Here is a 16,694-nt window from a genome sequence, read left to right on the forward strand (position 1 = left end):
TCTATGGAGAATTAACGACTGTAAAGAGACTTTGTTCATTCATGGTGGTCTTGAGGAGGATGACTACTTTTTCTAACATTCAGGCTATTGACAAAAAGAGACGGGCAGAGAAACATCAGGGCCACAAAGTAAAAAAAAAAAAAAGTGGGTGAAATGGATGATGACACATGTATGAGGCTTATGAGATTTTATTATACATCTCACATACAACTAAAGAATTCCTGAAGCTGACTCCTCCTTTCACTCCTCATGGCTCATTTTGAAAAATATCAAGGTCATGCCCTCGGTCCTCTCCATAATGTCAAGACTGTAAAATTAGGGCTGGGAAAGTCGATCCCTTTCACTTCATACATGTAACATGGTATTTAAAACACCAACACACAAACAGTTTCCATACACTGAAAAGAGTATTTCACTGCAAATATATGTAATGAAATTCAATAAAACCCACTTTGTGGATTACTTGAATTGCAGGTGAATTGACCCTTCAACTCTGGTAGAGGGTTGATGAAGAGATTAGTGTCAGCTCTTTGTAGAGCATATAGCAGCTTGGTCGGTAATCACTTAGTAATAAATAATAAAATATCAGAGTGGATCAAAGTGGTCGCAGATACAAATGGAAGAGACAAAAAGTTACCAAAAAGAGGAGCAGGCTCATTTGATCTTTTTTTTTTTTAAACAGCGCAACGGGGTGCCATGCCTGACACACTCGCACGCGCCCACATGCACCCACGCACGCGCCCACACGCACCCACACACACGCGCACACACACACACACACACACACACACACACACACGCACACACACACACACACACACTCTGATACAGGACAGTGGTTAAACATGAAGCATGAATTCTAGGCAATCAGTCAGCTTCTCAGACAGAAAGACAATCAGTCTCCGCCTTGTTCTTTACACATCTGATTTAAGCGTCTCTGTTCGCAGGCTCATATGTGATTGGCCGATTCTGTCCGGAGACTCGAGTGCGACTTCGAGTCAAATTCGCTGTGGTGGTCAGACATTCTGAAGAATGACATCATAGCTTGTTAAAACTGAAGGATAAAAATGCTTCTTCAAAACATTTGAAAAATTTTAAAATACTTTTTTTTTGTTTTTTTCCCTTCTCCTGCTGTGCTTCCTCCTTTAACCCCCAACAGTTCGGTGGTGAAGAGGTGGCAAGAGACTGTGTGTGTGTGTTCTTGTGATGCTTGGCCACTCTGTATACTCTGTGTATACTTGATATTCTGCTTACGTGTGTTTATATGTAAAATGTCAAAGAGTTGTTTGCAAGCTCAAGTGTGACTGTGTGTATGTTGGTTTTGGTTGTGGATTCATCACTCCACAGCGAATCCGCAGGTCTCCTCCACAGCTGTTAGCAGTTTCTCATAAAGTTTCTCGTAAGACTCGTAGGGAGGGATGTCTATCCTGTTAAAACTAGAGACAGAAAAGAATAATCAGTGACTCCACGCCTGAAACAAATGCAGATATAAGAACAGCGTTCTTTTCTCTAATGTGTCCTTACCACGTGTGAGCCTTGGGCAGGTTGTCTGTGTTGGCGTCTATCAAATGGATGGTAAAGAGCCTTGGTCCTGCAGAACCTGTAGAGCCTTACACACATACATTCTAGTTATCACTGCTCTACTCTGGTACACAGACTATTACTTAGTATTTAAACAATAAACATTGCTCATTAAAATTCAAGTTAACCAAACAAATTAGTTTATAATAGCAGAATAATTTCTTTTCAATGGCCTGCAAAAGCATTTTAAGTAACTGCAACTGCAAATTAAACTCTGCCTTCTCAAAATGTGTGGACATTTGTGTGTTCGCATCTGAATTTCATTATTCTGTTCATGCTGGGCAAGAAGAGAAGCTGCCCAATATCCTGATCAAAACCACCTATCACAACACTGACATGCCTCTTGAAGGATTTTATACAAAACACAACGGGAGACTATATAAAATAGTATCAGAAGCCATCAAAGAAAACGTGTGATGCAGGCTATATTTTCTAAATGTGGAGCTTTTCCTAACACAATCAAACGTGTTTTAATTGAATTGGTTTTACAGACTTTTATGCAAGTCTTCTTTAGATGAAGTGTTCAAAGTGCAGCCGCAGACTGTGAGTGTGTAGAACAATACAAACATTAGATAAGGGATTCATCGTCGGCACATACTCAGAAGTAACTGACTTGAATTTGGAATGGGGATAAAAACACTTATCTGGACATCCCTGCCAGAAAACAATCTCTTAATTACAGCTACAACAGTTGATCATTACCTTATCAAATGGGAAAATTCCCCCTTTTTTTGGGGGCATAAATGAACCATCGCACCTCTGTTTTGGACTGTTGGTTGGACAAAATCAGACTGGCAAATTACACTGGGAGTTTTGCATTGTTTTCTGACATTATGTGGATTAAAACAATTTATCCATTAATCGAAGAAATAGCTGGCAGATTAATCAATAATTAAATGAATTGTTAGTTGCAGCCCTAAATGAATATTTGCCTGGCTGTAATATACATTAGGTCTGTAAGTACCTGTATAATAATTAGGCTCAAACTTACTAAAAAGGGAGCGTTTCCTGGGAATTTCATCAAGGCCTCTGCTGTAATTTTCTTTAGTTATTATGCTGCTAATTTGTGTAAAAGGTCTTGTTTATTTATCCACAGGAATGAAAGATAAATTGAAAGCGTAGACCAAATGTTACAATCAAATAAACAGTAACTGATGTGTGTACAGTACATGTGTGTGGTCTCTGAGCCAGTGCATGACCCACCCTGCAGCGCCTTGAAACCCTGTAGGGGGACCCTGGTGGAGCCTGTGACAAACTGCAGCAGGCGTCCTCTCCTCTCCTCACTGAAGGCCTCCACTGCCTGCCAGAACCACCGCACCACGTTGCTTTCACTTGTGCAGTGCTTCAGGCGGGTGTTGGTCTTCCAGTCTACAAGGTCGATCTTCCCCAATCCACCGATGATCAACTGGACGAGGGGGAGAGGAATGTGTGAAAAAGAGGTAAAGGTGCCCCTATATAAACACAATGCAATAACACTACAAAAACTACATAATATTAAGATGGATTTTTTTTTTTGCCCAAAACTAGAAAAAGTTGACTGAAATTACCAATATGCAGACATGCAATATATGGAATTTTATTTATATCATCTTTCTCAGTTCATTATGATTACTGGTTTATTGATCACAGACAGCACATGTACCTCAAGTTCTTTATGGTCAAAAGGTTTGAGGAGGTGCTGGGGTATGAGCTCACTGAATCCCTTCTGTAGAGCCAGAAACTGGGCTTCAATACCTCGCATAAACCTCCAGTTCACATAAAGCCTGAAAAACACAAACAGAAATGTTGCAGGCCAAATAAATATTCTGTAATAAGCTGGCAAAAGTATTGTGTACAATAGCTCTTCTATTGTTTACACTCTATCTGGGACACAGTTTGGAAAACACCCACAAAAAAGGATGAAACATAACTGTCTCATTGTTCTTACCGTACATATTCTTTCTTGTTCTCCTCCGTGACGGGGATATTACGCCCATTAGGTTTGAGTTCATGTTGTAAAAACTTTCCAAAGGCATTGTGCTCCACACAGAATGTGTGGTCGAGGACTGAAGTGATGTCGTTCTCTCTGCATAAAGAGTATTAGAGTAAGTAACCACTGACATAGAAATCTATCCATGTCCAAAAGGTGACAGTGCACAACATAAACTGAGAAGAATTCATTATAAAAAGCTCTCTGCTGTCAGATTGATTTGACTTATGTGCAGGTGAACGTGCTCACAATATCCAGACGAGGCTCTTGTGCAACTCCGGGTCGGTGGTCTCCAGGTCGTTGAGCTGGATGGGTTTGCCTAGCAGCTGTTTGTAGAAGGGCAGCGTGAAGCTCCCGTTAATGTAGTGACCATGGAAAACTGCAAGGCCCATCACACGACCCACAAAGTGAAAATATGAGAGGTGGTCCTGAAAGAAAGCAACACAAAGAGACAGACAGACCCGGAGAGTCAGACAAGGTGTTCTTATTTAGTTCAGCTGTGAAGTGCTTTACGTGCATGTGTGTGTGTTTGTGTAAACTTACAGGGTTGATGGAGGAGTCGGGGTTGATCTGTAGTGTGTAGATATTGTCTGTGGAGTACTGGAATAGGCCGTAATAGGGGTTCAACATTTCATGACACAGCAGGTACAGCCACTCCCTACAGACAACCATCACATGGTTAATAAATGCTCCAAAGTCACATGGAATTTGGTAAGACAATCATTTACAGGAAACAACTCAAAAACTGAAAAACCACTAGATTGTTATGCAGCCTTTGCGACAACTCAAAAGACTTAAGTACAAAAAAATTTTAGCGGTCAGATCTGTTGTCTCCCGTGTTTGCAAGAATATTATCAGTTATACCACAGATAAATTAATGTAATGGGAAGGCTGCAAAATTATTTTTTTTTCCCTTGTTAGTTTCACAGTTATCACCTATTTCTCTTGCATTCAACATTTCCACTAATGACAAACAATGATGACATCATCATACAAGAAAGACAATTTAAGTAGACCCAAGGAAACCTGCATAGGCCTATGATTTCAGTGTCTGAGTAGGTACGTTTTGAATACCCAGGTCTCCTTTGATAACTCTCCACTGTTAGTGCACTTCAAGCCCAACAAACACTGGAAGAGGCTTGCTTAAAAATAGGAGGACCAATACTGTGAGTACTAGCCATTGAGCCAGAGCTGCCATTAAAAGTTGTTTTATGTCTGGTCTTTTTTCTCCCACTACAGAGGATTGGCAACAGCTCCAGTCAAGCAGCTGTTAACCAACCACGGCCTGCGGCAGGTAAGTTCACTAACTGGACGTTAGGAAGGAAATAAAATGTTCAATTCATATTGTTCAAGACAATATGGGGGGGAAAAAAAGTGTGTGGTTTTACACAACCCTCCCCAAATTTTGTTCCTGTCTTATTAGAGAGACAGCCTATTTTTAAGAAGCTGTAAATCAAGTAGGAATTTCATATATAGTGAAATATATTTAAATTAAAAAAAAAAAACTCTTAAAAAAAATGGACAATGTGCAGGTATTACACTTTTTTTTGCATTAGTTCATTTTCCTAAACACCTGTATACTAGGTTACAATAGACAACTATTTATTTACTGTTTATCAACTGTATAGCTATAAAAGTAGACTTATAATTGCTGCTCAGAGATGTGAATATCAATTACCTGGCCACTCCACCGTAGTCCAGGCCTTCCTCTCCCCTGAACTTCACCATCAGACGCTTCTTCAGGTCTTTCGGCCTCATCTTCATTATCTGCCGATACGACTCCTATACCAACAGACACATAACATTAATACATATAATCAACAGATACACATTATCACAGGCAAACGAAACAATAAGTGACATTCGACACAGTTCTTTAGCTGAGCGATGTTCTGTTTAACTGTTTATTGATAGGCACAATCAGTGCTGGTTTTGTGCTCTTCTACAGAGAAAAGACACTGAAAGAATGGTTTATTGTGACTGGTGTAGGAGTCAGGAGGAGTGTGGATGTGTCTGTATGATTAGAAACATTCACAGTATCCATCACCTCTCTGCACTGCATTTGTATGACTGTCTGATCTGTCCACATGTATGTATGTATGTATGAGAGAGACAGCATGAGAGAAGAAATGAGGGAGAGAGATGTTGTGATTTCTTTCAGCAGGGTCTTTCACGACCTGTTCATTTTGTTCCTTCACAGTGGCACACCTGCACCCACCTCAAAGATCTCCTCTCGGGACACCTCTATGCGACAGTGACCTGCTTGAGGCTGCTGCAAGGACAGCTCATGCCGGAGCAGCTTCAATTTATGGACCAAGTCTCTCTCGTAGCGCGCTGCCACATCTCCATCTCCTCCTCCTCCGCCGCTGCCCACTCCTCCTCCTCCCCCCTCCTCACCCCCCACATCCATCTGGGGGGCTTGGGACGATTCCTTTGCTTGGGATTGCTGGCTAGAGGTGTGGAGAAGCAGAGGAAGAGGATGAGGGAAGAGACAACATGACGAGAGGGATAAATGCCAGGCAAGAAATTAGTTGACAGAAAGAAAATAAAAAAAGAGCAGACTGGCTTATGCACTGGGCATTCGCTACAGCAGCTAAATCTATTGTAAACCCACTTTTCTGTAAATCACACGATTCAGCATTATTCACAGATCTGATGAATGTTAGTAGGTCATGTTCAGATCCAGTACGAGTTCAGCATTATAGCAGTGACAGATTAGATTAACAACAGATTAGTCTTGAAACCAATTATTGTGTCAGGGATGTCTGCCACCCAGGTGTAGAATGAGTCTGCCAGTGGGGTATATATGACAGTTTTTCCTAGTTTATGTGCATGCCAGTACCTGATAATGGTGTGTAGTCGTGGGTCTGTGAACTGTGTGGTTCGGTTGTTGTGGTCCACAAAGTAGATCCGGCCAGACACGGTGCTCCGGACCTCCCAGCCCACTGGCAATGGACCAAGCTCCTCGCAGCTCACGCTGGCCAGGTCCCTGCACCAGTGACAAGTAACCAGAATGAGACTGCTGCGCTTTCAATTAGACTTCCCTCTAAAACTTCTAATCCTACATACTGTATGTTCTTAACCCATCATACTGACCTAAAACCCAGAGGGGCCCAAGGAAATAACCTGAGAAATTCCCTTAATCTGTCAGCGGAATTAGTGCAGAATAAACTAAGGAGAATCTGGATTTTCAGCCTTTTTAGTCTGAAGACCAACAACATAAGCAGGGTGTTTGTATGTCTAACAGGGAACATCCTGAAGCATTTTTGCTCTTCTTCTGTTTACTGGTGCATGAGAGAAAAAGAGGACCCATTTTCATACTCATTTCATACATTGATTTTTAATGTGAAATTTCCCTGTTATAAAAATAGAATAATCCTTTAAATTACATAGCATTACAAAGATGATACTGTATATATCTGCTGTATTATCCTCTGCTGCTGCAATGACCTAGTTTCTCTGCATGGTTTATTCAAGGTTCATCTCATTTCAGGTTACGCTTGGACTAGATGTAAGGGGAGTAGGGTGTAAGTGTACCGTGGTATCCGAGGGTCGTGCCAGGTGCTGACGCCTGTCTGTGTGTGAAGGAAGTACACCTGGCCCTGCACTGTTGTTCGCTGCTCTGTTTCAAAAAGAAAACAAAAGGAAGATATTACACGACTTTAACATGAGAGATTAAGTCAGATAAATATCAGTATAAACAAGATTTGGTCTGAGAAATGTGTGACTGACCGTATCCCTCTGGTAGGTCAGGCGGTTGGTGCCCATGAGGTCTGTTCTGAGGGGTGTGGCCATGGCCTCTGGGGTCCTGCCCTCTGATTCGCTGGGTCTGAAGACGACTCTCCTGACTGGGGGAATCAAGCCGGCAGTTCCCGCCCCCCGCTGCTCCAGTGGAGTCAGAGTAGGGCAGCGGCTCTTCACTGAAACATCCCTCAAACACAGGCCTACACAAACACAAATACAAATTTCACTGATGTCTTGTTTTCTCTGTTTTACTAGAATGACATGGTAGGTCAACTACTTTTATTTTTAACTCATACAAACAAACACTGATTTTGACTAAACTGATACAGAACAAAGGTCCAGAATGGATCTCTGTCCTACTTCACATTGTTGCCCAACATGATAAATAAGTACTTAAGCATTGTCATAAGACTGAATTTTATCACTTAAGAGAATTTTCAGAAATCACCTTGTAACTTACCTGTGATTGACATTTGTCCTTACATTACATTATACAGACAGATAAAACCTGAACTTGAATAAATAAATTCAGAAACATTACAAATGCAAGTGCTTTTGGACTTCGCAGTCAACACCTATAGGAGATTTTTGGGCTAAATGTGGGACTATCTTCTGGAAGAATGGTGTTCCATCCCTCATGAAAATATCAAGTATTTTGAAATGTACTAAATTGTATTTGTTTTTAACAGTTTTAAAGTCAATAACACTTTTGCTTCATTAAGAACAGCACTGAATGTGACATTTCCAATGACTAAAACAAGAATCATCTTTCTCTAAATCTTACAACTCAGAAAGCAATACACAATTTATGGAACATATTTAAACATTTAATAATGTAAAAATAACCAACTGTTTCTCTAAATGTTACTATGTGACATTGGCAGCACAATGTCTGGTGACACACTCACCCATCATTTTCCAACAGTCCTCGGCAGTCCACTACAGGGCCTCCACTGCCGATGCGGTCTCGTGTCTGTAAGCTCACTGGAAACAAGAAGGTGGTAAAGATCAGAGTGATGACATTGAGTGCTTGTGTGTGACAGAGAGGGGGGCAGAATATGAACAGAGTGCGAGAAAAGTGACACGAGGGGGAGGAAAAGGATGATGTATCCATGTGTCCAGCCTTACCTACAATCTGCCCCCGCACTGCGTCACTGTCCGTGGGGTTGAGTTTACATAGATCTAGACGCTGGTCTGGAAGGAGAGGGGTAAGGAAATCCATCAAAACCAAAACCTTTTTGTCATTAATTCCTCACTTGACACAACTGTGCTTAATAAAAGGTGTAAAAGACTAGACTGCAACATCTGTGAGTAGTATGCATTTATGTCTGTGTTAAATCAGAGGGCAGGAAGAAAAAAAAACAGGTAGACTTACATCCTGTGTCTTTTAGCCTGCTGATAGCATTGGAAAGAAGTCGTATGCATCCCAGGAAGCCTGCCCCCTGTCGTTTATGGATCTTTTTGTGGTTCCATATACTGATAGTGATGGAGTCTGTCTTTCCAATGTAACTGAAAGAAAAATCATTACATTCTTATGTCTTTACTTTAAAAGTAAAAAATTCAATCAATAAAAGTACATTTACTAAATAAGCACCCTCTTTAAACATTGATATATGTACAAAATATGGCTGTGTATGTAGATATATATCTATATATCTATCATATATCTATAAATCTATCATATATCTATATATCTCTATATCTATATCTATATAGATATATATATAGATAGAAAGAGAGAGAGAGATTGAGAGAGAGAGACTAGTTGTGAGTGTGGTGCTAGAGACTCACAGGTCGTAGTGCTGATTCCATTTGGGGTCCAGTGTGCTCTTGACTGTGTCTGTAGAGTGGCATTGACCTGATCCGTCCACCACAACTTTGGCAAATGGATCTGGCAGGCCTGCAGGCAAATAATTCAAATTAATTGTTTGCATCCACTAAATTAACTCATAAAGAAGATAGTAATAGAGTGCTGCATATAACACTCTCCACAACAAATCCAAGCTCTCCATTGCAGAGGATTTTCAGCTGAATTTTTATTCTTTTCAGTATCTTAGACTAGACTAGACTTTTGTTATGCTGTCCTCTGACCCAATAATAGCAATTTCTATTTGGTTGACACTTATTAACATTACCTGGACTGCACAGTTTAATCATAGGATGGCGATAGAGGTGTAAATAACCTGGATTCTGACGTTTTACGTTGACCAGCTCTAACCAAAAACTAGAACTACCACGTTGTGGTTGTATGCCTCCACCAACCAGACAAGTTGCAGTTAATCTAATCAGTTCAACCTTGAGTCCAAGTGAACGTTTGTACCAAATTTGAAGAAATTCCCTCAAGGTGTTCCCGAAATATTGCGGTAACGGGAATGGGACGAACATATGTACGCACGGATGGACAACCCGTAAACATAATGCCTCTAGCAATGACTGTCGCCGGCGTGGAAGCATAAAAACAAATTTGGCATGTTCACAGAAGCTTTGAGAACATCAACAAATGCCTGTGTGTCAATTGCTGCAGTGTACGCAGGCAGGCCAGCCAAACTTGTTATTATGGTGTTATCACAGGTCAACAGCTATCCTCCCTGCTGTGAGGGCACGTTGGGAAGGCATGGCGCAATCATAGCACAGCACAGCAACTTAGCAACACCAGTCAATTTGTTAAAAGTGTTGCTTTGACGGCACACACAGATCCTTTGTGAAACAAATCATCTCATGTTAACCAATCATCATAATGTCAGATTCATGCACATGACGATGAGAACAATAGAGGTACTTACGAAAGAAGTCTTTCTTTGCAAGGTTCTTGGCACATAATACTGCAAAACAAGAAATCATTATGAACAATATGCCAAACACACAAATATGTAAATGATCTCACAGTGTGTAGGCTGCTACAAATGGATGCTGCTGCAGATAAAAACATCTGAGGAGTAAGAATCCTGGTTAGGATAATATATGAATGCCAAAGGATGGTAATGAGCAGGAAAATTTATGTGAAATGCAGACAGAGTGAACCGTAAAGTATAGGCTAGTGTCAGGACCAATGCACACACACAAACTCACACACACATACACAGGCCGCCCACAGTGAGAGTGGCAGAATGCCTTCTCTGCCAAATCATCTTTGTGGATTCAGACAGCAGCGCTCAAACTGACCAAGACTTTGTGAGTTTGTAAGTCTGTGCTAAGCATTTCGTTTATTGTGTGTGTGGGTCAGTGTATTTGTTTGCCAGACAGCCTGTGTGGTGTGACAGCTGGCATATGTCACTCTAGATTAGTTCTGCTGTAAGATTTAAAAAAAAAACAACAAAAAAACAAAAAACAAAACACAACTGAACCACAATAAGCCAATTTTAAGAAACACATTCATGTCCAGTCTGTCACAAATATGAGTCTTGATTATAGGGCAGAATGGACACTGAACAAAAACAAGCTGCTTGTTTGTATTCAAGGCTGATGTAGTGGAGAGTGACTTCAACACAGGGGGACATGAAATCTACAATAATATTTCCAATCTGCAGATTGTAATGGCCAATCATGGACATTTGCATTTATGGCCATTGTTTGACACTATATGGTCAAAGACTTAAAACATGTACATAAATTAGCTGTATATCTACCTCATTTTGAAAAACAAAGATATTTCTGAAAGACTGATTTCTGAAGGATGTTGTTATTTTTCTTGGTCAGAATTTTAAACCCCTCAGCCAACAGGCCACTCTCTGAGAGAGCAATTCAGATCCCTTAAAACTGCAGTAGGTAACTCATAAACTGACACTGACTGACAATTAATTAAAATAAAACTACCATATTTCATAGATACAAACAAGTGGGAGAATGTGACTCCCACTTTTTTTTTTTTTTTTTTTTAAGAAATACCTTTGGCCCTATTTTTCTACTCTTTTCTTTCAAAATTAGACAAACGGGAGCACATTTGATCAATGAGGAGGAATGTGTAACCATATCATATCAATCACCTACATCCAGTTGGATGGGGGGAGGGATTGAGACGTAGATTGGGTGGAATGTCTTCCCATACCTCGTTCTGAATTTCTGAAGGTTCTGTTTCCGCCTGTTTATATTTTCCTGAGCTTTAAATTGGGGTATCTTGGAATACAATCAGAGCTGAAACAACTAGTCGACTAATCAATTAGTCTATTTTCTAATACTTTGGTCATTTTTCAAGTAAATATTGCTGGTTCCAGTTTCTCCAATTGAGGAGTTGCTGTTCTTCTCTGTTCAGTATGATTGAAAATTGGGCTTGAGACTGTTGATTAAATAAGGCAAGCTATCTGAATGTGTCACCGCAGGCCTGGAAAATTATAATTAAAAATTTTCTGACATTTTTAAGACAAAATAATTACCCGATGAATTGAGAAAGTAGTATTAATTAATTGATAATAACAGTAATTGATAATTGCAGCCTTAAATACAACCGATGCTAATTGAACAATGGTAGGGTGATGCTGGCAGCACCACCACCCCTTCTCAATTGGTGATGCTGGCAGAAAAAGAGATTTGTGGTACTGTCTTGGCTCAGAGAAACTAAAGCAATCTCCTGATCTATTCAAACTGGTGCTAACTGATTTCCAACACCATCTAAACCATTATCATAGCTTTGAGATCCAATTAAAGATTTGGTCGGGTCCGGACATCCATCTAGGAAGTTAGTCACTCAGCCCGTGGTTTAGGATGTGGTGACGGTGGTGGCGTAGATGTGTCTGGTGTAGCCTGGTCTATTTCCTGTGATTAACCCATGGAGAATTGCTGCAGGATATCCATCCCTCTTCCTCATCAACCCTTTCTATTCATCCTCCTCCTCCTGACTCACACATTCCACACCGAGACCTCATCTTTACTACACAGACAAAATGAAAGAAACATATCGACCAAGAGAGAGAATCAAGTTTCTAGTTCGCCCCTGCCTCCTCTTCCAGACAAGCTGGAGAGGACTTTCTCTGTAACTGTTATTGCTGTGCTCTCCTCCCCTCTCACCCTCCAATCTCTTGCCAGACACAAGAGACACTCCTAATTTCACCCCATCTCTCTTTTTTCCTGTCTTTTGACCAGCTCTTCTGAGGCACTGAATGTGTGACAGTCCTTTTTCCCGGTATCTCAGGAAATTCCTCATACTGCCAAGGTCATGGCTGGTAAAGACACAGACACAGCTACAGCTCAGCTCGTTCTCAATTTCCCCCTATGCCGCTTTCTTTTTTTGGCACTTATGTCCTTTCTTTTAAAAAAAAAAAAAACCCAAAACAAAACTGAGAACTGGGGAGAGGCAGCATGGGGACAAATTCTATTCATCCAATCTTGTGAGAACAAGTAGAAACAGTTCAAGGGAGATGATGAAAAACTGAGCTACTTCTTTCAAGGCTAGGAGCTACTCTAGGAATTTGAAGTCACAGCACGTTTGTAGCACAATCAACTATCTCTCACAAATATTTCAAGGGTTTTCAATTTTGCTCTACTCTTGCACCTTAACAAAGGAAAACACTTGATATTCTTCAAGTAAATGACAAGAACCACAAAACTTATAAGTTCATTAAAACTTCTTAAATCATAGATAATGGCCAAGCAAACTGGCAAAGATGCCATGTTCCTGTATGCTGAAATTAATAATCTAGATGAGCCAAAAATTATAATAGTAAAATCGTCATGGAGCTGACTCGACTGTACTGTTTTAAAATGCACTCACAGATTTACAAGTGAAGTAGAGTGACCCATGTAAGATAACAACTATGTCATTTCCTGGGTAACCTTTTTATTCTTCCACTCATTTCTCCTTTAGTTATTCCTCATTCTAGCCTTTCTGTGCGCTCTTTTCAGCTCTCTCCCTCCCTCTGTTGAGAGTATCACCTGCTGTCCTGACATTGCCCTGTGTTGGTGCTTGAACAAGTTGGTGTTCAATCAGACTACCTGGCACCAAAGCCTGAGCAGCACATGTTGCTTCCATGAGCAAAGTAACATTATCCTGCTGAATCACTCATTCTTTCTTTCACTTGATGGCCTTTTTCACAATAAAACCTATTTATTTCAAAACACAAACACCTAAGAATCTGATCGAACATTTGTTGCCGGTATAACTATTTAGGTTCAATACACCCTGCTAAACCAGTGATGCAAGATTCAGCAAGTGTTTCCATTTAAAGTCTAATCACATCTTACTGGACCATGTGACCGTGTTATAATGTGACAATTTTCTTATACCCAGGATGCTTTTCCTTCGGCTTATTTAAGCTTATCCTGGAAAGAGACAGATAGACACAACAATCACCTCTTAGTTGGCTAAAACACATCTATATAAACACAACCCAATCTCTGAAATGTGAACCAACGTCAAACTTGCCTGGTCTTTGTCTGTGTCCCTGCCACAGACACACAGGCCTTTCTGAAGTAGGCCAAACAAACCCTTTCTCTGACAGACTAAACAGCGCGCCAGCCAGCCGGGCTGCATTGCGCTTCCATTGGCTCATCATACATTGCTCACCCAATTAGAATTCCAATCATACCTATGGGGGTGGGACACAATGAGGGTCAAAAACCTCTGCATTCAAACTAAAATAATGGCCGATTGGTTTAAACACACACACATACACCTATACACAAGTATCGGACTTATTATAATCCTGATGGTTTAGATCACTATTACTGTATTTAGTGAATAGGGGTTCAACATATTTTTTTCATATTCACTTAATCTACCAAAAACTTTCTTGATTCATTGTATGGTTTACAAAATGTGATCAAATAGTGAAAAATGACCATTACACATTCCCATAGCCCATGGTGGCATCTTCAAATGTCTTGTTCTGTCTGGCCAACAGTCCAAAACCCAGAAATTTTCAGCCTACTAATGTAAAAAAAACAAACGAAAAAAAACAAAAAAAACAAAAAAAGAAAATATTTACATTTGAGAAGAAGGCACCAGTGAATTTTTGCCACTTTTGCTCAAAGACTTACTCAATTATACAATAAATCAATAATCAAAATTGGTGGATTAATTTTCTATCATTTCTATTTCTAGCAGAAAATTTCAATGTGTTTTGCTCCTCGACTCCTCCTTTGAATTTTGTCTCCTGACGTTTCTATCAGGTTTCTTTACTTCTGTCCGTTACTGTATGTTGTGATGTCTTCTGCGAGGAGGTTTTCCTTGTCTTCTTACAGGGCTTGTGGAGACACTGTATGTGATACTTAACACAGATAAACTTGAATTAAACTGAAATGAGCAAACATTGTGATAAGTGAAAAAGTGTGTCAGATCCGTGAATCTATCTTTTGTAAAAATGTTAACTGCTCTGCTTTTTTTTTTTTTTTTTTAAATCGAGTTTAACAAAGAGTAACAGAGTAGCAAAATAAGCAGAGAGCATGTGGTGGACATTTTTAGGCAGAATTTCAATTGCATTTAGGACACCACTTTTACTCAAAAGACATCCATCACAGTCATACACATGGTGTTCCCTCATACTCTGGTCCATACAAACGACATCAAGTCTGCTAGCAATTTTGGTGTGTTTTTTTTTTTTTTTTTTTTTTTAATCAGAAGAACAAGGCGTCTGCCCAGCGCCACAGAGTGGTCATTACCATTTCAATAGAGGCCCCTGGATGCCCAGTGGGGTCACATTAGCTACAGTAAAAACCATTGTTCCAGCTGTGTGTGTGAGCGAGCGAGTGTGTACGTGTGAGTGTGTATGTGAGAGACAGAGAGAAAGAGAGAGAGACTCATATGTGCCCTACAGAGTATAGTCTGACCCCAAAATGAACAAAAATGTTTTAGTTGCATACAGTGTACCCAAAAGAGCAAACGTGTCAAGCTACTCTGGGTAAGGACAAGTTCAGTGAGTCAGACATTTGTCTAGCTGCAGCTGACACAGCAGCGAAACGCAAATCAATACTCATGGGCAAACTGGGATAGCATGTCAGATCTATCGACAGATCAATTTTCAGAGTCTGTTGTTCGATATTAGCTTCCCTCCTTGGTACAGAACCCGCCGCATACAGGTCAGGCGATGGGTTCGGCTGGTGGTCAGCTCAAAAAAATGGGTGTAACGTTAGCTAGCAAGCGTTAGCGGTCATCATTAACTACAATGTTACTATTAGCTTAACGCTACCTGGCTAAGAGGCAAGTGTTATCAATTGGTAAAGTTTCTGAACATGGTTTTCAAGCGTTGGTGTTTCCAGTGCCCTGACCAGTCAGACGTGTGAGCCTTGAGACCCATAGGACAGTGGAGTGCTTTTTGACTGTCCTTTTGGTAATTTGGCTAGCATTTCAGCTAACAAGCTAACACTTGTGCTTCTGTGTTTGCCACACAAAAACCGGATGTTTGGGCAAAAGGCAGACCCGAGAACCCCCAAGACACTTCACTGTGTCTTGTTAGGTTTGCTAATATCAACACTTTACAAGAGTGGTTAGTGGGTATAATATTTGAGCTACAGTTGAAACATGCACCGTAAGCGCTTTCTTTCGGTCTCGTTTTTTACCTGTCAGTCGGATTTTGATGCTGGACCCGTTCCTCCGAGTCCCAGGATTCGACATCACTCCGGGAAAAACGATCACACAAACTTCCCGTTGGAGTGTCCCAAAATCACAGTTTCACCACTTAATGGGAAAGTGAGTAACTTCAGTTTAAAATCATGCGGTTGGTTTTTTATTTCCTCACGGGTAAAAATGTATTATTTCATGGCAAAGTCCCGCACTCCTTCGAAACCCAACAACACGGGAGAACATTTTCGGGCAGGCTCAACCACGTACTGACGTCATGTTCTTAACGGGTATAACGTTACGTGCTCGAGTCTGGGAAGCGTGGGCGTGACCCAAGAGACCAGGTTCTTTCAATGAAACTCTCAGGCCTTTTGTTTTACTTTTATTTTAGATACTGTATCCTACATTACATTAAGAACGGAAATCCCCCTGATCCTTTACGCCTATTCACATTAACTGACGATTTCTGTTGAATTACTTTATGAATTACAAACACAGTTAATCATACTATAAACATTTGTAATTGAGAAATGCAACAGGATTATAAACAGATAAGATAAAATCAGTGATCACAATAACGTGCATTTTGTTTCTTTGACATGTACATATTCCCTCACACATTTCTCAGATTTTTAGCAAGTTTGCCTTTTAGTTATCCTCTCCATTTCAAACAACTATACCCTGCCAGCTGTTTAAACTAGTATTGATTTCTGTTTTCTGCTTTCTCCTAGTATTCCAGTAAGTTTTTTAATACCAACAGCTCCAAGATATTTAGTTTCAAAAATTGTACTCCTAAAGATATTGATCTGTCTGCTCCCAATCACGTTCATCCGAAGTCACTAAGTAGAAAGTTTTTAAGCATTTTTAAGTGAAAGTTTTACACACTTTTCCACATTTTTATTCTCTTCTCCT

General features: G+C 40.3%; 1 protein-coding gene across 2 annotated transcripts; it reads right to left on the reverse strand.

Annotated features, from left to right (window-relative positions):
• Nucleotides 1–771: 771 nt before the first annotated feature.
• On the reverse strand, nucleotides 772–16,040 carry smurf1 (SMAD specific E3 ubiquitin protein ligase 1). Of its 2 annotated transcripts, none has more exons than XM_040123368.1 (18): nucleotides 15,782–16,040; nucleotides 10,078–10,116; nucleotides 9,086–9,194; nucleotides 8,670–8,803; nucleotides 8,423–8,488; nucleotides 8,203–8,278; nucleotides 7,283–7,494; nucleotides 7,088–7,172; nucleotides 6,393–6,539; nucleotides 5,769–6,000; nucleotides 5,229–5,332; nucleotides 4,094–4,208; nucleotides 3,800–3,978; nucleotides 3,509–3,646; nucleotides 3,224–3,344; nucleotides 2,785–2,986; nucleotides 1,525–1,600; nucleotides 772–1,436 (listed from the first exon to the last, which is right to left on the reverse strand). In XM_040123368.1, the coding sequence occupies exons 1-18, from the start codon at nucleotides 15,834–15,836 to the stop codon at nucleotides 1,337–1,339; spliced, it is 2,190 nt and encodes a 729-aa protein (XP_039979302.1). In that variant the 5' UTR covers nucleotides 15,837–16,040; the 3' UTR covers nucleotides 772–1,336. The 2 variants fall into 2 exon arrangements, with proteins under 2 accessions (XP_039979302.1, XP_039979298.1); XM_040123364.1 differs by having other exon boundaries at nucleotides 1,525–1,609.
• Nucleotides 16,041–16,694: the final 654 nt, after the last annotated feature.

Source organism: Xiphias gladius, chromosome 3 (genome assembly GCF_016859285.1).
Source record: "Xiphias gladius isolate SHS-SW01 ecotype Sanya breed wild chromosome 3, ASM1685928v1, whole genome shotgun sequence".
NCBI lineage: Eukaryota > Metazoa > Chordata > Actinopteri > Istiophoriformes > Xiphiidae > Xiphias > Xiphias gladius.